The 21,506-nt window shown below is 37.9% G+C and overlaps 1 protein-coding gene and 1 long non-coding RNA gene across 8 annotated transcripts in view; both read left to right on the top strand.

Moving 5' to 3' along the window:
• Window positions 1-21,506, top strand: part of NOL4 (nucleolar protein 4) — a 189,459-nt gene that overhangs the window by 100,116 nt on the left and 67,837 nt on the right. For all 7 annotated transcript variants that reach the window (XM_014874349.2, XM_014874351.2, XM_088174645.1 and 4 more), the window contains one exon: window positions 9,865-10,148. In XM_014874349.2, the coding sequence (XP_014729835.1) occupies window positions 9,865-10,148 (284 nt within the window). The remainder of the gene's footprint in view (window positions 1-9,864; window positions 10,149-21,506) is intronic.
• On the top strand, window positions 10,592-21,288 carry LOC148225420 (uncharacterized). The gene is made up of 2 exons (XR_015807282.1): window positions 10,592-20,984; window positions 21,212-21,288. It is a non-coding gene; the product is annotated as an uncharacterized LOC148225420 (long non-coding RNA).

Raw genomic sequence — 21,506 nt, 5'->3', positions numbered from 1 at the left:
CAAGATATTGTACTGATAGGGCACTTTTATCTCTGTTGCTCTTTGTTTTGTGTGCCTAAAATAGCAATTGGCAACTACTGACAATGTGTATAAACTACAAATTTAAAATAAAGAATGCTTGCAAGTCTTCTTCAAAATAGTTCTAAAATAAAACTTGAAATACAGTAATAGCATCTGTTGAACTTCAGCAGAACTCTTACTTTTTGTACATCTGAGAATGTATTGGTATATTTTCCCAAATCTCTCTTGCTTTTTCTTTTTTTTCTGTTTGGGTAGGTAAGATTTTTCTTTATTTCTACTCTGTTGTGGTCATCTAATGACAAGCACAATATTAAAAGACATATGATTTTTCATATTTCAAGAGGAAACTTCTACTAGAGTATCTGTTTGGAATATAGCAAACAGGCAAATCCAGCAATTTGTACTGCAAAGTTTGGGGGCCCAAGTCAGAATGTTTTTAAGGACATATGAAGCTCAAAGCAGCCATTTCTGTTTGTTCTTATGGCTTCTTCCTCCTTTCTCTCCCAGTTTTACTGATGAAGTGGGTATAATGAGCCTTCCCATAACCTCTGCTCTTATGGAAGACTAGGCAGCAATTTGCTGAGGGGATGCAGAGCTGTCAACCAATTACTTATTTTGCTTGTGCTCAGGGCTTCACCCTTCCAGAAAGAAATACAGGCTGACATCACTGTTTGAACCCACTCAACACACTAAATCTGGTGGGGTATATTTTAAAGGACTTTATTAGAAATTCCAGATTTGGGGGCATCCAGTCTGCACTGAACTTCTTACTCCAACTCGATCTCTCCTCTTTGCTTTTGTCTTCTGGCAGATCCCGATGAAGTAAAATTCAGCACAACACACCCACACTAGGTTCAAATGGCAGATAAGTTTAACATAATTCCTTTCAGCCCCATTTTAGTTGCAGTTTTGGCACCAAACATGCACCTACATATTACTCTTTGTCTGTTACTGGCACAGCACCAGATTCTTCATGCTGCCAGGAACAGTGGCAGCTGCTGCTTATGCTAAAGCATAAGCCTCTTTCTGCTGGACAAGGAAGAGGAGAGTGCAAAATCTCTTAGGTTACCTCTTTTTAAAAGAAAAAGCTTCACATTTCTCCCTTTCACAATACATTGCAGACATCTCAAACATCTTTGTTGCTGATGTGCTCTGTGCAGGGTTGGAATTTTAGCGACCCTCAAATATAAGAGTCGTATTTGCCTGCCTATCTCCCAGCTATCCTCAGTTCCCAGCTTCTTATCAATGAAACAGCTCTGCAGTCTGGACTCCTTTTTGGGATAAGCACAAGACAATACCTCTGGCACCACTCATGTGCTGTTGGGCTGAGAACTTGTTCCTGCAGTACTTGCCCAGAGATGGAGCTCTAAGCTACATTCTTGGTGCCAGATGACATCTTGCCTGTCAAATATTATCCTATATGTGTCCTAAAAACTTTTAGAAGAATTGCATTTTTTCTGCATTGAGAGCTACTTAATAGAGCCTTTGCCATAAAAAGCACCCTGGAGGTTTCTCCAGAGTAAGGGAAAAAACAGGGATTTTTTGTTCCCAGAGGCAGTAAGGGCTCTGTGTTCTGAAGTGTAAATGCCAAAGAACAGGGATGAGCTAGATACATAGTGGTAATAAGCCCACTTTGCACCCAGTGAGCTTTCAAATTGGTTATTTATGTGTGCATTACCCTTCTAATAGACATGTTCCTTCATCTCCTTGCCATGCATATGCAGGGACAGTAGCTCTGCAGGCAAAAAAGTAAGCATGCAAGTCACTCATGAAGCTTTATAAATGAGCCCTTCTATAATGCTGTGACTGACAGGACAGTATTATTTTTCTGATAGTTACTGATGTCATGGAGTGGCAGTTGTTCACTGCTCTGTTATTTAACATTATAATTGAATGAAATAGCTTCCTGTTTTGTGCCTCCAACAAGAAGAGATGTTTACCCTTGGAAAATTGTGAATTACTGAAATGCTTGTTTGATACTGAAATAAGATTTACAGCCTGGCTAATGCTGATTCCATTGTGTATGTGCATGTGTATGTCAGATTTACTGTATTCTTGTTGACATGGCTAAGGATCAGTTTGCTCTCTTCCTTTTTCTTTTCATAAACTCATGCAGTCAGTGATTGTATGAAGTATCTCCTGTCCTATTCCTCCACCACTGAAAAGAGCAGTAAGGAATTTGTTGATAAGCATCACTGAAACTGATGGACATTTCAGATTTAAATTCAATGCAGTGAGTTCCATAGCTGAATTCACAGAAGGCAATGCCATCAGAAAAGCATATATGTCAAAAGGAGAAAAATAATTGTTATTGTTATTGACGTTAACTGAAGAGGACAATTAATACATATTCTTGTAATGGACCAAATGCAGTCTCACTGGGAATAAAGGGACTGAGCTCACACCGCCCTGCTCTGTCCTCTGGAAAGGCTCTTGCCCACCTCTTAATTCCTGTTCTTTGTTTCCTTGATACTGGACAGTGGAAACAGAAATAGTGGCAGCAATTTTTTTGAGGAGCAGAGAGAAGGGTGCTTGAGATTTATTCATTGAAGTTCAAAGAAAGACTGGATACTTGGAAGGAAAAAACATCTTGAGCATTAGCATGTAACTAGAAGCCATATCCTGTTCAGGAAAATTGCTTTTAAAATTATTAAGGGCTCAGCAATCCACAGGAGGAAGAATTGTATATGCCTGCCTTATTCTCTTCTCTAAACATCTCCTAATAACCACTGATTAGGAGATAGGATATTAGATTAAATGGATTTTTTTATCTGACCAACTATGACCATTCTTATGCTTTATGAAATGGGAAGGTCTGAGATCACCTTTGTACCTCCATCAATTCAACCCCAGTTCTATATAACAATGTGAAAGGGAATGGAGATGATGAATAGATAGAGCTGATTTGGACTGGCTTTTAAGTTATGTACTGAACTTACACTTCAAACATTGTGATGTAAATGAAGCATAACCAAATAGATAACTGTGACAAATTAATATTAAACAGTCCTTGTGAAAAGTGGTGGGAGTGAAATGTGTCCTTGCCTTTTTATCAGTTCATTTAGAGAAGTCTCTGTAATATTTTATACTACAGAAATTTCTGTGAGTCAGCATTGTACACCACCTTTTGTCTGATTCATGGTGTTCATCTCCCAAAACTACCTGCTGTCTGTAGCCATCAACAGAATGTTTTTCTCATTAATCCCCCTTAGGAAGGTTGCCTTCATGTTGTGGATTCTGGAAGGAATGTAACTAACTTAGTTTATAACGTTTGCTTATGCAGCATATTATTTTCATTAAAGTTGTATTTTAACATAGGAAAATAAAGCATGCACTATTGAAGCCAAAGGTTAAGAAGAACAGCATAGTAACTCAAAATTGGTCTTGAACCTGCTACTCTCTGGTCTGCAGTACTGCTTCTTGCAAGTGACCATGTTCAAATGAATCGGATTTCTAAGGGTGTTAGGTGGTGTTTTCAAGCTCTGGGCTGATGGTATCCAGCCCAACAAGATTAAAGCAACTTTCATTATCCAGGATTTTGGTAGACAATCTCAAAGTGTGGGTGTTATGACAGCCTGCATTTGCACAGCAAGAAATTTCAGTCTCACTCATCCCACTCAGCTCATTCACTTCCAATCTCCTTCTTTTAGAAGGAACAGTTACCCATCTTGCTGCTCTCAGAGATGTTCTGTCGACAGGCAGCCCACTCAAAATGTTCATTTAACCTGAGTGCCTGCTACCTTGGAGTTTGCAGGCATCAGTGTCTGTCTGCCTGTGGGCCCTTTCCCATCTCTGTTCCTCAGAGCAGAACAACAAAGTGGCCCCAACAAGTGCCTTGTTCTTTTGATGTGATTAATTTGACTTATTATTACCAGGAGTGGTTTTGGTTTGTAGGGTCCCTTCATGTAGTCAGTCTGTCTCAAAATACCAGAGGTGTTGTAAGGTTAATTGCCTTTCCCATGTTTTTGACTGGTTCCTAAGTAGGATATCTGCCCTTTCAGTGGAGCTGAAATTTCGTGTGGCTGTATGATTGCAGGACTGTGCCACACTGCTGCTGTTAGAGCTGAAGCCCAACACTGTGCATTACTGACTAGTAAAATATATTTCAGGTAGCTGAAATCTCAGCTGTATAAGTTGTTAAAGCATGCTCTAAATCTTAATTGCATTCTCGCCTGAGAGGTAATTGGAGAGAGGGTCAGGATAGATTCAGAGGTTTGTCTTTATATAGAATAGCTTGCTAACTTGTTCCTGACTTACCTGCAAGAAATATGAAAATTCTCGATGATTTAGAGTATGAAATTGATAGCTAAGAGATCCTTTAGAACATCTGGAGGTTTTCCTCTCAAGGAGACAAGTGAGAGTATATATTTGTACCTTGGTTAGCAATCACAGTACTTCAACAACACTTATATCAGAGTTCAGATCTTACATTTGTGCTCTCAGAAGACAAGTGTTTGATGAACTTGTTATTCCAGAAAGATTCGGTGCACACTTCAACTTGCTTTCCTTAAGAAAGCACTCTTATTGAGAACAGCGTTGAGCATTTGACATATCTGGTCTGGAGACATCTCTTTCTGGGTAGAACAAGTACATGTTAACTTGTAACAAAAGAATCTCTAATTCTAGCTATATATGTTGTTTGCCCATTCATAAATCTATACATTGCTTGGTAGAAGAAAATTCCTTTACATTAAGACCTAGTTTCCTGTTCTGAATGAGAGTATCCTTAAAATACTAGCTGCCACTGATAAGACCTTGCAGAATCCAAGGGGTACAGGGAAATTGGGCTTGGACAGAGATTTAGGCCATGATAATGTGATTGTCTGTGGCAGATAATTGAAATGAAGGATGCAATAGTTCCGAGCATCAAAACTCAGAGTTTTCTTGGGCTTTCTTTGGCATTGTCTTTTCTTCCTCCATTTCCAAATTTCCTTCAAAAGCAGGGAGAAAAGCTAACACAGTGATGACTGCAATGAGCTTGGAAAGTTCACAGCAGGAATCTGGAATTGTCGTGTGTTCAAAAATAAAGCTGGTGTCACTTTGTATCTTGCTGGTCTCAGTGGGATCTGGAAGGAGGAGCTGGAAGCTGTAATATGATGTGATAAGACATTAACTTGAAGTAAAAAAATTACTGTAAATCTTATTTTGAGAATTAGAATCATAGAACTTTATAACAGATTCCACTAGACCAGGCTGCCAGGACACCATCCACTGTGCCCTTAATCGCCTCCAGAGATGGGGCATCTGCAATTTCTCGTGGCAACTTTTTCCAGTATCTCAGTAAAGCATTTCTTCCTGATATCTAATTTATACGTACACTCCTTCAGTTTAAAGCCATTATCCCTTGTTCTATCGATTACCTCTGACATGGCGAATACTTGGACTAAAGGTGTCCAGAGGGTGTTGTTCAGATCAGAGCAAGAGATCAGTGTGGAGCAGTGGGCAAGGTGGAAGAAGGAGGTGTTGGCACCAAGAGGTTTAAGAAATATTGGTCCATGAGTGAGAAGTCCGTGCCTAAGCCTAGAGAGTGCCCTATGCTTCAGCAAGAAGGTGGCTGCTGCCTGACCCAAAGATACCTTTCCTCTGCTCTTAGAGTGTTTTGCTGAAGGTTGATGCTCTTTAATCCCTGGAAGAGGAACTCTGCATAGGTGAAGGAGGCCCCAGTTCACTGTTTACAGAAGTGAATAAGTATTTTGCAGACAGACTCTCCCTTTTCAGGTTTACATAACAAAACCCGTTGTAGATTTACTTCCAGTCTTCCAGCATTCTTGGATAAGGGTTTGACAGCAGCACAGTTCTCAAAGACATGTCCTGCCCTGAGCAAGCAGCATTTGATGGTTGATTTTCTGTCATTGCTGATAGTTGTGGATAAAAGCAGTCCTGGGTGATGATGAAGATGTGAGCTTATCCTACAGCTTCTTTCATGACTGCCCCAATACCCAATGCAGGGCATGGGGCCCCTTTGCTTCCCCCCTTTCTCAGCTCCAGTGCCTGTGGCAGGCTTCTCTGTTGGTCTTTCCATAAAATTCACCCTGCAGTGGTGGTTCAGACAAGAGATAGGATGTGAAAATGTGCTGCCCTTGCCTGAGTTGAGTTTTATACTGCAGTTATTGGCCAGCTGTGGGAAGGGAGGCTGGAGTGCCCTCTGACTGGCAGTGGGGCCAAAGTGAGCCCAGAGAGGAATGCTGTGGTTTCCTGAGTCTCCTGTGGGAGGGCAGCTCTACAGTAAGCTCATGGCTGCTGCCCCATGTGCCAGGCTGGGGTGGACCTTACCTCTGGGATCCTCAACTCTATGGCATTCCCAACAAGGAGCAGGGGCCAGTGGCCATAGCTGGACAAAGCCCCTTCTTCCCCAAGCTCTCCCCAAGCCACTGTGCCTCTGCCTCTGCTGGATAGAGGGGAAAAAAACACTTGGTAAGAGAAGAGGCTTTTGGCATTAGCAGTTGATTGTTGCTGAGGTGTTGTGATATATGAAGGTGAGAAAACTGCAAGCAAGCTGTTGGTCCTGATGCTATCTCTGCTTTAGGTGCAGCCCCACTCATCAGTTGCACCAGACACAGTGAGGAGATAAGGTCTCACCTCCTGCCCTTGGCAGAGGCACTCACCATTGGAGAACGTGGTCCAAGGGACAGGTCTCCATGGATCTGTTCTTGCCCCTTGGCATCCATGGGATGGCCAAGAGTGCTTGCAGTGCCTGCAGACCCAGGGGTGGCCAGGAGGTGTTTGGGCTGTGGTTGTCTGTATCCAAAGATGAGCCTCACCTTCCCCTCCTAGGTGAGACCCTCTTGCCTTTTCCCCCAAACCCAGTCATTCCTGATGTGTTCTGTGTTTATGATGCTTTCTGAGAAACTCTTGCTTTAAAGTAGCCTTATCCTTAGCAAAAATAGACAGCTGCCCAGGGAGGAGGAATGTACTAAACCTTGTAATCTGGTTACCTTGGTAACATCTGTAAGAAACTATTGCTGAACCACGTTCTGTTTTTCCTTCATCTCTTTTATGGAAATACATATTTCTGTTTACTTGGCAAAAGTGCTATTTATACCATACTCATTGAAGCCATTCTCCTGACCATTATCTTGACAAACAAGTTCCCATCTCTAGCCAAGGTTAAATGACTGTAAAAAAAGATATTTGACTTTATAGTGGAAACCGAGATTTGTTGTCAAGTAACTAAGCTTTTGCTAAGAAAAGCAAAAATCTTATAAAAACTTTTCTATTGTTTCAGAATACTATAATGCTTGATCACATTAGTCAACATAGGAATTCTTTTGAGTGGTCATGTTTTAGAACAAACATAAGATTATTTTTTTCTTCTGTGTTGCAACATTCTCACACATTTGTAAGATTTAGTTGTCAACCATATGTCATACAGGGCAACAAAAAGAGAAATTAAAGCATTATTGCTAGGCAAAACTAACAGCTGTGCTTGAGAATTGGCTGTTCCTGGATCTAGCTCCTAGCACAGCTCTCATCATTCCCATTCAGCTGTCTCTGTCCTGGTAGTGGTTGCTCTGCCCTGCAAGAGCTGGGACACTTGAGTGCCAGCACACAGAAATTCCCAAGGGACCAGACTTGTGTGCTGCTGGGCAGTGCCTCCACCTTTTAGGTGGTTCTTTGTATCCTCTGGTTACTCACTTGTTTCTGTCTTTGCTGCCAACAGCAGGGAATTTTCTGAGCCCTTCAAAGGGAAGAGCATCCCTCACTCAGTGACCCATTCAGTAACTGATTTAATTAATTTGAAACTGTCACTTGTTAAACTGTTAATCAAGAAGCCAATTATCTGTTAAGAGTCCTAAATACAACAGCAATCAAAGTGTCTCTGTTAAAAAAACTCTGTATTTCTTTCTGTTATCTCAGACCTTTGAAAATAAGTTGGAAATATATCTATTTTCTTTTTTTTTTTTTTTAAAGTATTATACTTCAATTTTCTATTTTGGAATAGTAAAACCGCTTATTTATTTCTGACAATATGTCTAGAATTTTAGCCTTTTTTATGCTTTATGGCCTTGAAGACATAAGTCTCAGGGCATGATAGAAGGTTTATTAAGGATAAATCCTGCTCTTTTTATTCACTTACATAGATGAAATCCTCAAGCAACATTGCTCTGTTACAAGTCTGTTTGGTGTAGACATTTAAAAGTCTTATTCTATGAATGTCATGTATTTTATTGTATACACATTGATATTCCCAAAAGGTAATGTAAAAGTGATACATACCAAAGCAGAGGAACAACAAAATTGTTCCTTAGGTAAAATTATTTAAATTATTACTCTTAGTCTGTAATGTTATGAAATCAGATTTTTTAAAATAGATTTACAAAACAAAGCAATTTTTAAAAATATGCTCCTACTGCATGCCCAGTCCTGTATATATTTATGTCATAAAAATGTCTTTTGAATGCAGCAAGTAAGAGAACGATGTATGATAGCTTGTCTCTGGCATTCTAAGTATTTAATTGAATTAGATCACTACCCATTTATCCACTATTCCCTTTTCTTTTAAAAATCTCATCTGAGAGTGGTGAATAGTTGTTTTTTACTGTAATAATGATGGTGAGTCAACAATTCGATTAATCATGTAGTTAAAGCATGAGTGTTTCTGAGCACATCTGTTAAAGGACTTGCCCTGATGGGTTTTTTAAATTCTTCATGTATATAAATGTGTTTGCTTATTTTCTAAACAACATGGAAGTTGTTCAGAAGGGCCCAAAAAAGATGGTATATTAAGGTGCTAACATATAAAACTCCGCCTCATTCAATATTTCCAGTTTCAATCTGAATGCATTCTTGACTACTGACTCCCCAGTTTTGTTTCCAGCTTCACAGTCTGCAATAAGCGAATGCTTGTAGAGCCCTGGGCAGGTGTTTGCACCATTAGCAAAACTGTGTAAATTGCAAAAAAAGAGGTGCTTTAGAGAACAAGAAGAGGGAATATTGAGTGCTAAATTCTGCTGCCATTTAATCCTTTGAAAAATAAAATGTTTTACTAGATAGCCTGTTGGCCAAAAGACTGTTTAGAAGTAAAGAAGGGCTGTGTGGTAGCACAGGTGGCAGATTCCAGTACTGACAAAAACAGGATACACAAATCCATAAGGATGTGAAGACACACATTAATCATACAATCCAGCTGTAAAATCTTAAGGGTAACAATAACACAGCCAGAGTTTTTGGATGGAATTTTCAGGTTTATAATTTAGTCCACTGTTTTTCAGTATTTTAAAGTATATTATGACACACAATGAATGAAAGAAGTAAATGGGCACGTGAACAAAATTAAGATATTGTTTCTGGAATCAGCTCTTCTAATCTAATCTCTGCTGCCAGCAGTGAACACATCAGATGTATTTACACTGTATCTCTGCAAGAGGATATTTATGGATATGACATGTGCTGTTCTGCACACTTAAAACCTGAGATTCAGATTCTCAGTATCACGTGCACCTCTGTTGATTTCAGAAATAGGTAATAGTGCACTAATGAGCATGGTTTAAGAATCTAAATAGATCCATAGGCATATGGACAGATAGACTGATCAAGGCAAACTTTATCGCTTTGTCCCTAAAAATCCTTTGTGATTATCCTTTATGTACACAGCAGTACTGTAGTGTCAGCCCAGACAATTTCCCTCTACTTAATGATATTTTATGGATTTACTTAAAGCTTTTACTTGAAAAGGTGGAGGAGTGTGTATGTGCTTTTTGCAGAAATGTGCTGGTGCTAATAATATAAACAGTTCTCATTCTGTTTTGAAAAAAACCCCAACATTCTGAATATATAAATTATGTTTAAACTGGACAGAGATGATTATGTAGCATGTGACTGAAAATATATCTTTTTTAATAGATGATTCAGCTGCAGAGAGTTTTAATGGCAATGAGACCGTGGGACACAGTTCCAATGCTTCAGGGGGAACACACTGCAGGGAGATGGCAGAAACCAACAGTAATGGCAAAACAAATCTGGAGCAGGATGAGCAGCCTCTGAACCTGAGTGACAGTCCCCTCTCTGCTCAGCTGACTTCAGAATACAGACTAGATGATCACAGCAGTAATGGAAAGAACAAATACAAGACTCTCCTAATTTCTGATCTCAAGATGGAACGGGAGGCAAGAGAAAATGGAAGCAAGGTAAGATGCTTCCACATGGTCCAGATATGAAGCATGTAGTTCAGAAAAGAAAAAGGTTTTTGAGGCCAAACTAAAGGTTATTCCCAGCTAAGCACTTAATGTGATGTGTCTAACGTTTGTCAGATCATTACTTAAATGCCATACATAGATTTGTATGCTCTGTTACACATATATAATGCAGACGTACATTAAGTGTATGTGGATGTACATGGGTGAATATGTATAGGCAAATATATTGTGCTGACACACAGGCAAAAAATGGTGCAGTTCTCCATCAAACATAAATTTTATCAATACATTTGTTGAGAACTGTCTACATTACCGATTAAAAAAAATTAAAATATGTATATAATATGATACATATATATATATATATATATATATATATATATATATATATATATATATATATATATATGTATATTTACAGATGGCCATCTCATCACAACTATTTTGTATCTGTAGAATTTTTGTGGTTTAAACGCAGCTGGCCACTAAGTACCTCACAGCCACTCACTCACTCCCATCTCTGCCTTGGTGGAGTCAGGAAGAGAATGGAAGAAAGGTAAAACCTATGGGTTGAGATATGACAGTTTAATAATTGAAATAAAGTATATTACTACTACTACTGTTACTACTATTGGTATTGGTAATGAAAAAGAATGCAACACAAAGTGAAAGAGGAATTAAATCCAAGAAACACAAGTGATGCACAATACAGTTGCTCATCACCCACTGACCAATGCCCAGTAAGTGTCGGAGCAGTGATTGGAAGTTTCTGGCCAGCTCCCCCCAGTTTATATATTGGGCAATATTCTCTGTGGTCCAGGATATCCCTTTGGCCAGTTCAGGTTCAGCTGTCCTGGCTGTGCTTCCTTCCATCCATTTGTGCACCTGCTCACCAGCAGAGCCTGGGAAATTGAAAAATCATTAACTTGGGGTGAGCACTGCTTAGCATCAACTAAAACATCAGTATGATATCACTATTATTCTCATACTTAATCCAAAACACGGCACTGTACCATCTACTAGGAAGAAAATGAACTCTTTCTCACCAAAACCTGGACAAAAATTAATCCGTATGAATGTTAAGTGTGTATGGCCAAGAAAATTCCTACCAATGGATTATTAACATCTGTAATGAATTGATTTGGTTTCTTCATGATTGTGTTATGTGAGCACCTAACCTGAATTAAAACTGACAAGTTTGCTTTAAGAAGCTGTAATCCCCTGAGGGGTTTTCGCTGTAGTTTCTGTTATGTGGGTAAGGAGAAGCAAGGGTGTTATTTTGTAGATAAAGACAAATCTTATAAATTAACTTAGCTAGCTTTCTAGGATTTTTTTTTTTCATGAGGGCCTACAGTAGGGAGGGTGAAGTAAGGGCATATGTCATAGAATTTACCCATTGATATTACCAGTCACAAGTTCTTTTTGTTTGTGTTTTCTTTTGTTGTTTTTTTTTTGTTTGTTTTTTTTAAAATATATGTTAACCAACTGGCTTACCACTTTTACATCAGCAATAACAGGATATGAGTCCTGGATCCAAAGACTATTAATGCTAGTCACTAGCTTTCACTAGCCTGACAGCATAGATATATTTTCAATGGGCACATTTTTTTACAGGGCTTTGAAACAGGAGTGCTAAAATCCTTAGGCATACTTAGAAAAAGATAATACATGACTGATATCTAGAGAACAACATTTAATCTTGCTAAGGTTTTATCTCCTATCTTCATTGCCTATGGAGTAAAGATAAAACTTGTAGTGTTTTTGTAACTTGTCTAAGTTTTAGTGGGTAGAACAAAGGGAGACTAAATGGGAGATTGTTAGTCTTTCTCATGGCCATAAAGCAACTCATGTATCCCAACACCTTTTCCATGAGATCTTTATGAAAAACTTTTTATCTGTACGGAACACTTTTTTTTTCTCACAAACTTGCATTTTATGGAAAATATTCTGACTACCTGTAGTCTCTGCCTGTGTATGAGCCCCAGTGCTGGATTTACTCAGTACTTTGAGTTGCACAATTGGCTGATATGAATGGTATCTTCTTTTGCTTCAGGGCAGATTGTTCTAATGAACCTTTTATAGGCCCATCACCCAAATATTGACAGACACACAGGCTCTTTTGCCTGAGGTAGGTTGTTGCTTTTGCCATCACTCTTGCAAATACATAAATAAGCTTGGCAAAGATGGGGAGGAGTCTTAATGTGAAACTCATTTATAGCTTAGACAAGAACATAGCCTGATGTTCAGTTTCCAATTTGAATCAGTTCCAACTCAGATGCAAAAAAAATTTATCAAAAAGTGTTAAAAATCTATAATGAATTGAGATGACAATCAAAGCCAACTCATTCTTTACAAATTTAAGAGGCCAGAATCATCCCTCACATCAATACATTCTTTCACACTTGCTGTCATCCCACCCACTCTATATTGCCAACAATATGCAGATTTGTCTCCTCTTTTTGTCCTAGTGAAACTTATGCTGATGCTTAGAGTTCATTTAAGTATATGATTAATTAAATATTCAGTAAAGATTATTAAATATAGAGTAAAAACTTCAGGAAGAACACAATCCTGGGATAAACAAAATTTGTTAGAGATTTGTAAGATGAGTTACTGAAAAGAAACCTGGTTTCTAAGTGAGGGGAAATATATTTCAATTATTGGGCTAGTAATGGAGGAAGAAATACATTCTGCTTCCTCCAACTTCTACAATGTCCCAATTAAGCTGCTCAAGCTGTTATTCTCTTGGGATAGGGAAGATGGTGAAACTCAGAGGCAAAGGAATGGAGCTAAGAGGATCTTTTGGCTGACATGTTCTGATAGATAATTTTGTATCTGCTGCAGGATTTTGATTAGAAGAAACTGTTGAGATAAAATGGTAGTTTTAAAAATGGTAGTTTTTCCACCAAATTTTCTTTGAAAATGAGACAGCTAATAGGAATTAGGACGGGAAATCTTTTTTGAAAATGGTTACGTCTTTGTGGAAGTTAAATTTTCAGAATATTCACCTTGCCCATACCTTTTTGAAGCAATTATATGCTTATGCTATAGGTAAAGTTTGCTAAAATATTGGTATCATTCTGCAAAAAATCTTGGACGTCAAAACAGGGATCCTTAACATTTTCCTAAAATCAGACCTAAAACGGACACAGAGGATGCAATTGGTGATTTGTAATAAATGTAGGGTTTGCTTTTTTGATAATAAGTCAAATTTTCTTGCCTGAAAAGACTGTGATAAATAACCGGCGATTAGATAACCTTGTGAACAACTACAGTATATTATTTAAAGAATGCTTAGTTCAGTTACTTCTGAATATGACTTTTAAAACTGGGGTTAGTAGCACTCTTTAAACAAGCCTGACATTTCAGTGGACAGTGTTACTTTGAATCCTCAGTTCAGGCAGTGAGTATGTATGGTAATCTCTTCTTTTTGCAAAAAGATCATGAGCTGAGTGCAGTGGAGGGAGTTGCCAAATTGTAACAACCTTAAAATCTGATACAAAATGTTTTACTATTCACTGAAAATTTGTTGTGCAAGGAAAAAATGGGTTTTCATAGTGTTAAATGCATATATGTACATGTATATATATATATATATATATATACTTTATATATATGTTTTTATTAAGCTTATATTAGGGAACAGATCCTCCAGTAAGACCTAGTTGTTCACAGTAGAAGAAATTTCTACAACCCTTTAAGGCTAAACTGAAGTTTGTGAAATTTTGCATAGATGCAAAAATATAATACGTAAGTTTAACTTAATTGGGCTTGGTCTTTGTACTACAAACCACTTAGTATTCATCAGCAAATGCTCTGCAAATGTGTCTCTATGAATTCAAATAGTGACAAGCACATAGAAATTATTTTAGATCATTACTTATGTGTGAGCCTGCTGGGTTTTTGTATGACCATGGTGAAGTCTCTGTAGCACTGGGATTTTTTATTGCTGATTTTTCTGTTGTTGCTCTTTCCTGTACCATATATTTTATTTTGAAAAGTTATTATGTAGCTTTATCTCTTCTTCATTATTTGTTTCATTAAATACAGCAAGCCTACTCCTTTAAAATTATTTTGTTTCTTCTGCATTTGGATAATAAGGTTATTGTAATATAGTGTGGGAAAAGAGGCTTTTGAGCTCACCAGTCATACTTACATTGTGCCATTATTTTACCTGGATTAATAAATGGTTTGTTATGTCTGTATAGCAAGGGGCACTCCTAATATGCAAAAACTTCTTTGTGGATTTCCCAGATAGAAATATATGCTACTGATCATAAATGCCTAGGAGATGCACTAAAATGAGGTAACAAGGACAACACACGTGCCCATTTTGTCCCAATACCTGGTAATTGCAAACAGTAGGTTTTCTTTCTTTCTACCAGATGAAATTTCTGATAGAAAGTTGGACACCTCGAGTTCCTCTGGATGTATGGTAGACTAAGTTAATATGCATTTTGTTTAGCTCAAGTGTGTAATTGGCTTCTTGAAGAATTGCACAAGATAAGAAATTTTTCCTTTAGGTGTGAAAAGTAAAGCAGAGTTTTAAAGGAGAGAACGGTAAATAATGATTTCTGCATACCCTGACCATTATATAATATAATTATATTTAATTATAATACTGCATTCTGATGTGCATGTCGTTATAGTTACAGTTGTTCGCCACGAGGCAGAACTTTCATGTAGTCTCTAAAACGAAAATCTTTCTGTCTCTCCTTTAATGCTGGCTTTTGAAGTGTTTCTCAACCTTTTTTCTACAGCCTGATGTTAAGAATAGTGTTAAGAATAGTGTCATGGGCCACTGCCAGGGGCTGTTTGCTTCCAGCGATTGCAACTTCAGACAGTGTTGTAATAGATGTATCTATACTATGGCAGGTTAGCCTAGCACACTGTCTGCTTTTAACACTGGCCCTGCCCAAGAAGGTATTTAAAGTCTGTAACTTTGCATGGCATCTGAAAGCCAGAACACATATGAGGTCCTGGGTCAAGTTTGAAGTTCCTGCACAATACTCTAGTTAAAATTTAGTTATCTTCAGTGATTAGTCCAGCTGTAGAATCTTGTAACATCTGTTTTGCTGGAGCTCATCATTACCAAGGGAAACCAGGCACAACTGTCCAAGCAGCCTGACCTGTGAATGCAATTATACTGATAATCCTGTTGTCATCTGCTGGTGAATCCATCTGGTTCCCAGAACTGCACATGAATTTAGCCACAGATAGACACCATCTAGGAGGAGCAAGGTAGAGTCTTGATATATTTCTTACTCACTGTCTTTCCTTGTAAAAGATGTGATTGCTTCTTAGCAAAGGGTAGAAATTCATTCCTTAAATGCGGTGAACATCATCACATCTGACATTGTGTTTCTGAGGCATGTGGAGTCACTGCCTGTCTAGTTCCCATCTGCCTGTGTTTCTGTCTCCAGGTTTCCTTGGGGAAATGGCCATGGTCAGAAAATAAGGAAGCATATGGCTTTCTCTAAAGCAAGTGGAATCCTTAGGAATTGCAGTGCACTTTTATAGAGACTGATAGAGGCCTATTGAGAAATTTAGGAAGTAATTTATTATAAAAAATGTTAATGAAATGTGAAACAGGTGTGCATCTACTTGAAGCAGGAGTTAGAAGACAGAATTTGCATAAGAACAGTGTTGGCAATGGTGTTTTGGGTTATTTTTTCTTTCCTTTTTTACTTAATAATTAATTTTTTTTCTTTCATCATCATTGATTATTTATATTCAAGTGGAATAGACAGGTTTCAACTGAATGGGAGCATTGTCATGTGGTACTTATAAGAGATGGTTATCTCAGCTCTAAGCAGGAGAGAAGGTGGAAAGGGTAAGATAGAAGTGTCTCCTCCTCTTTTGAGGATAACATTAAACTGCATGTTGCCTTTTTTAGTACAAATACCCTTTTGCCCATGTCGTTTATTTTGCTAAATGCCCAAGTTAAGATAATTAATCTGGATTGAGAGTTTAACCTGTCAGGAAGGATCTTTTGATTCCAACTCATCTCTCCTCAGAACTTTTCATTGTCTTCCTTGCTTTAAGTTGGATCTCACTACCTAGGTATGGCATTAGAAGAAATCAGATTTTTTTGGTTTTGTTTGTTCCAACTGATATATTTTATTTCATTTCCATGGTCAGATAGAAAGTGTTCAAGCAATGCCATATTTTAGTGACTGCTGGTTTTTTTCTGTAAGTATCCAGTGCAGGAGTTTCACAGCCTTATTTTATGGCTTAATTATTAGGACCAGGAAGAGACTTAGCATGAAATACTGTTTGCTACTGTGATAAATAACTTATGAAGAATGAAGCAAAGTCTGTTGAAAGGTTTAGGCAGGACATGTTACTACAAGTAGTGGCATACTAGATTTTGGGCAAACAACAACAGGAGTGGGGCAGAAGGCAAAACCAGCCCTATAAACACTCTGGAGCTACAAGATACCAGCACAAAATGAGTCTGCAGCTCCACTAGGGTCCACTCTGCTTTCATCATTCCAATTGTAGCACTGAGGAGAGGATGGTGACACCTTCCAGCTTTGCCTTAATTGTTACCCAATGGTTCCATCACTGCTGCTTTACACTAATCCATGGAAGTAGTTTGTACTGAGATTTAAAAGTAAAGATGATAAAAGAAGTGAAGGCAGAATCCACCCTGGCCACCATGTGTAGGTGATAGAAGGCTACATCTTTAGTCTTGCATCTCACATTTTTGGTGTATGAAGGCAGGCTCAAGTGTTCTGTTAAGTATGTATCTTTTTAAATGCGCTTAAATTTGTGCAAAGGTAACTGGCATGCCAGTGCTTTTCTCTTCTTGGGAGATAGATACACTACAATAGAAGATAAGCCTGTTCTCTTCTCCTATTCATGGGGTATTCAATGAAAGGAGAACAAAAAGTGTATGCAAGCAGTTTTGTGACTTCCTAATTTTTTTCTGCTCACTCACCTACAAATTAGCCTGTTTTTTTCTCTTACCCAATGAATTCCTGCTTCATGCATAGGGGTTTTAGAAGTTGCTCTCATAAAGTCTGAGTCCTTTATGTTTTATTTTACTATTTTATCTGACATCTTGATTTTCCTTTTCCCTACTTTTAGAAAACAAGCAAGCTGAGAAAATCACAGTTTTCTGACTCTAAAAGTAAATTATTTGTTGCTTGGATAAAACACGTTTGTTCTATGAAGAAAAAAATATGTTCTTTTTTCCTGCTCTTTTGTAGGGAAGTTGCTAGAGGCCACTCAGAAGCTCTTTGGTACCAAAAAAATTTGATGTTAGTTTAGTGGTTCAATAAGCACTGTTTAATTACTATTCAAATGTAACAACTATGGTTTTATAGAGCACTGTTTTTTCCAGACTTGAATCTTATGATTTTGGGAGTTACCCATAATAAATAGCTAAATACATCATTGTTTTGAAGAGCATGTTTTTCATGCCATTACAGCTGCATTAAAAAAAAAAAATCAGTTTTGTATTTGTCAGAAAATATTAATTCTGTAGTGTTCTCTAACAGTCACATTCATCAAAGTCCTTTGTCTATGGTACCATCAGTTCTGTATCTAATTCTTTCCATTGGAAGTACATTTAGTAGCAGGTTTTCATGTTCAGTCAAAGCTCTTGAAAGTGAAACTGATTTCCTGCAGGGCATTCATAACAATGAGGTAGCTCCAGGTCAATTAAACAGAAGTTGATGATGCTACTCCAGATTTACACATCTGTACTGAAGAACTGACTCCATATGTGTATGAAATCCCAACTAATGTTAAACTGGCATGGAAGAGAATAAGTTTTGATGTGACCTTTTCTGCATTTTCTCAGAAGTTTTTTTTTAAAGAAGAAAGAGCACATGGGTCAAGTACCAGAAAGTGGTGCTTTTGATTCCAGATTGCATGTGTGTTACTCACAGATCCAGCTGTCTATCCTCATCTACTTTTACCCTTGGAGTCTTTGGTCACTCATATTGAAAAAGAAGCACTTTTACCTGAAGGAGATGTAGGACTTTCTCCAACTTGATTTTAGTGGCTGGACATCTGTTCAGACAAGAGAGAAAGCTATCAAGTGCCTCTGCAATCAAAGAGGTAAGGTCTGAAATTACTACTTCCCCTCCTTGTTTACAGCCAAAAGATTTTTATAACGTTTTATAACTCATGAGTCTGGGAGCACATCAGGCAAATTCTTGTTCACTTCAGCCTAGATTTGCTCCTGATAGACACTTTCAAGGCTGGGCCTTGTTACAATCCCTAACTCTAACTAACTATTTTTTTGTGTTTTTTTCTTTGTTGTGGTTTGTTGGGTTTTTTTTTCCATTAGGAAGGAAATTTAATTTGTGTTGAAGTCCTACCAAATGAAATGATTTGCAGCTCCTTTATCTTCTTCTTTATCACACATGGAGCTCCTCTGCCACCTAGAAAAAGACTGAGAGCAAATCTTGCTCTTGGAAGATTAAACATTATTTGATGGTAAATTGAGCAAGATATAACGGGGCAGCATTATTGCTACCTACTGTGAGTGTTTTTAGTCTAAATGTTATTTATACTTAATGAACTGTCTTTTTTTATTTTTCAGATGCTGACGTTGAAGAGCTGATTCTAAAAACTAATCTGTGATGAATGGCTTCTTATTTGGCTACTTTCTACCCATTTGACTCCTTCAAAACTATATTGTTATTCAAGACATTGATCATAATCATGAATGTTATTCCTAATTTTTTCTTTCTGGTATTGCATGCTTTTCTACATGCCAAGACAAGTCCTGAGGAAAGAGAGGAAAGAAGTAAAAGGTTTTGCTTCTTTAATAACATCTATAACAATATAATGATGAGATTTTAAAATAAATATAATTTCTATTAGTTGTCTTACAGATATCTCATTTTCTGAACTTTTTTCCTTGTTGAATGAATGCCAGTAGTCAAATGTCTTGCTGAATGCTTGATATACCTTCAAGCTGTGCTTTTCTGTTCTCTCCATAGCAATTTACGGGAATAATTAATTACATTAAAACCCTGAATGCTTTTTTTGGATACTTACTTATTCATGCATTTGGATTTGCTGGGTGATGTGAAAGAAGTGAATAGATCAAATTTTTAATATGGGAAAGAGGAGTAGAATTCAACTTCAAAAATATTTAACTATTTTGCTCTCTTTCATCTTTCCTTTTGTTGCTTGCCTTTTGCTCCTTCAGCTTCTTCTGGTAATTTTCCTCTGTTCTCTATCTGCTTCTAAATACTCATAGGAAGACCTATCTTAAATTTTGGATTTCATGAACAAAATAAAAGATAGAGATAACTGTATTACTTACAAGAAAATAGGACTGTAAGGAATTAATTTAATTACTGAGTCTAGCCCTCTGTAAAGGGGAACTTAGATGATAGACATTTACTGCAAGAGGATGTGCAAAAGTTCAATTCACAATATCCACAGAGTTCTGGTTAATAACTTTCAACCTTTTAGAAAACAACAGTGGTGCAGCTGTAATATGCCATGGAAAACAGTGAGGAACTGGAATCGTGGTTGATGTCCTAGATCCCCACAACAACAAGGGATTTGCTAGATGGATTTCCCAGATGGTCTCTAGCAGTATCTTATTCCCCGCAGAATGGGGAGTGAAAAAGAACAACTGCCAATAATCCCTATCAGTCTGCTTGAGATTTTGTCTGCCATATGTTTCATCAAAACATCCTGCTTTGTATTTCATCTTTGACAGTGACTTATTTTGAATACTTCAAAGAAACAATTAAAAAAACAGTTAGCTATTGAGGCAGGGAGGGGACAGTGGTGTAGGTAGGCATTGAAAGTTGCGAAATGTTTGTTATGTTTATTAAACATCAAAAGACAGTTGATCAAACAATTTTGAAAAATGAAGGAATAAGCCACTGATGGTTACAAATATTACAGAATGGTATTCTTGCACAATCAATGCAAAAAGATCCTGGAAACTGGTATTTGAGAGTTGTGTAAACAGTCAACATTTGTGTTTCACTGGGAACTGATGAAAGGATATAAAAATATACAGCCAAAGGTAGGAGTCTGTAACTGATGTGAGTTTGCATTTCACCCATGTAAGTGTGGCATGCCATGAAACATTTTAATACTGGATGAATTCCATATGCATCTCTAGAGTTTTCCCTAAGCTGCTGCTTCTTGGAGCTCACAGTGTTTCTATGAAATACTGCAGCTGTTGCTTGGATCTTGGCGTGGTACAACTGAATATTTTCCATATCGATGCTTCTTCTCATAAGCTGCTTTGGTCAGACTGCCATTCTCAGTGTCCCTTCACACCTATTCAGTCTGTGTTCTCTAACTCTTCTCATCATGAATGTGCCATGAGCTACCCCCAGATCTGATGCAAAATGGTACATGTTGTTCTCTTCATATACATGCATACACACACACTATATATATATATACACATATATATTTTTTTCTCTTTGTCTGATGAGAGCAGTCATATCCAGTAGCCATGAACCAAAGTATGGAATCATACAGATGAACCAGGAGCATACAAAGAGCTCGTGTTAAGGCACCTTAAATGATACAAACATAACCTTTGTGTACAGGTGCTCTAGCAGACAAGAATGTGATTGTTTTTCATGTGGGTTTTAATTAATATTGGGATGAAATCTTGTATCTTGCTTCTGACTCCATTTTATATTTTGGTAGAGGTCATGAAGTAATGTGTTTCCTCCTCTTGTGTTCCCATGGCATTTGGGAATTGTCTGACTCCACCAGGAAGAACCCTTGCAGAACTATTCAGAATTTCTTCCCTCTACCTCCTCCCTGAGCTCCTGGACTGCACCCTCTCTTTAAAAAAAGAATCTGCATGAAAACCAGGGAAAGGTGAGTTGATTTCCTTTGGGGTTACCATGAATGGCCCCATTATGGCCCGTCCTCAGTCCACAATGTTATAGTGTGAGCTGTGTATTGGCTCTCAAAAGGACACATGGATATTCTTTGGGCCGTTTTACTGAATCAGTGATACATGTTTTTTTGGACCCCCTCTGAATGAATTTATCTTTGTCTCACTTTGTACAGTTAGTCATATGCTCTTAAAAAATCTTTTGCAGATGGAGCCTCGTGGGTCTGGACCTGCTTCAAAAGCTGTATTAAATGACTAAAATAAAGTTTTTGAAAATTCCAGTTTCCCCTAGTGTGTTGCTTTGCAAGAATTGCTGTGTTTAGTGGAAAAGAAGTTAGATGTGTGGTATGTGTGCCATCTCACACCCTTTTGGCTCAGCTGGGAGATGGAGGCATGAAGGAATGACATACAGGCATGTTTTGGAGCATGCTGCTTGTGTCAGTTGCACCTTGAAGACAACAGTCTCACAAGGCAGATGCTTCTCTGTGGCTCATTAGAAGCTT

The sequence above is a fragment of the Sturnus vulgaris genome, chromosome 1, assembly GCF_052056855.1.
Source record: "Sturnus vulgaris isolate bStuVul1 chromosome 1, bStuVul1.hap1, whole genome shotgun sequence".
NCBI lineage: Eukaryota > Metazoa > Chordata > Aves > Passeriformes > Sturnidae > Sturnus > Sturnus vulgaris.
The sequence above is the reverse complement of the archived record's forward strand: the minus strand, read 5'-3'. Positions and strand labels throughout refer to the sequence as shown.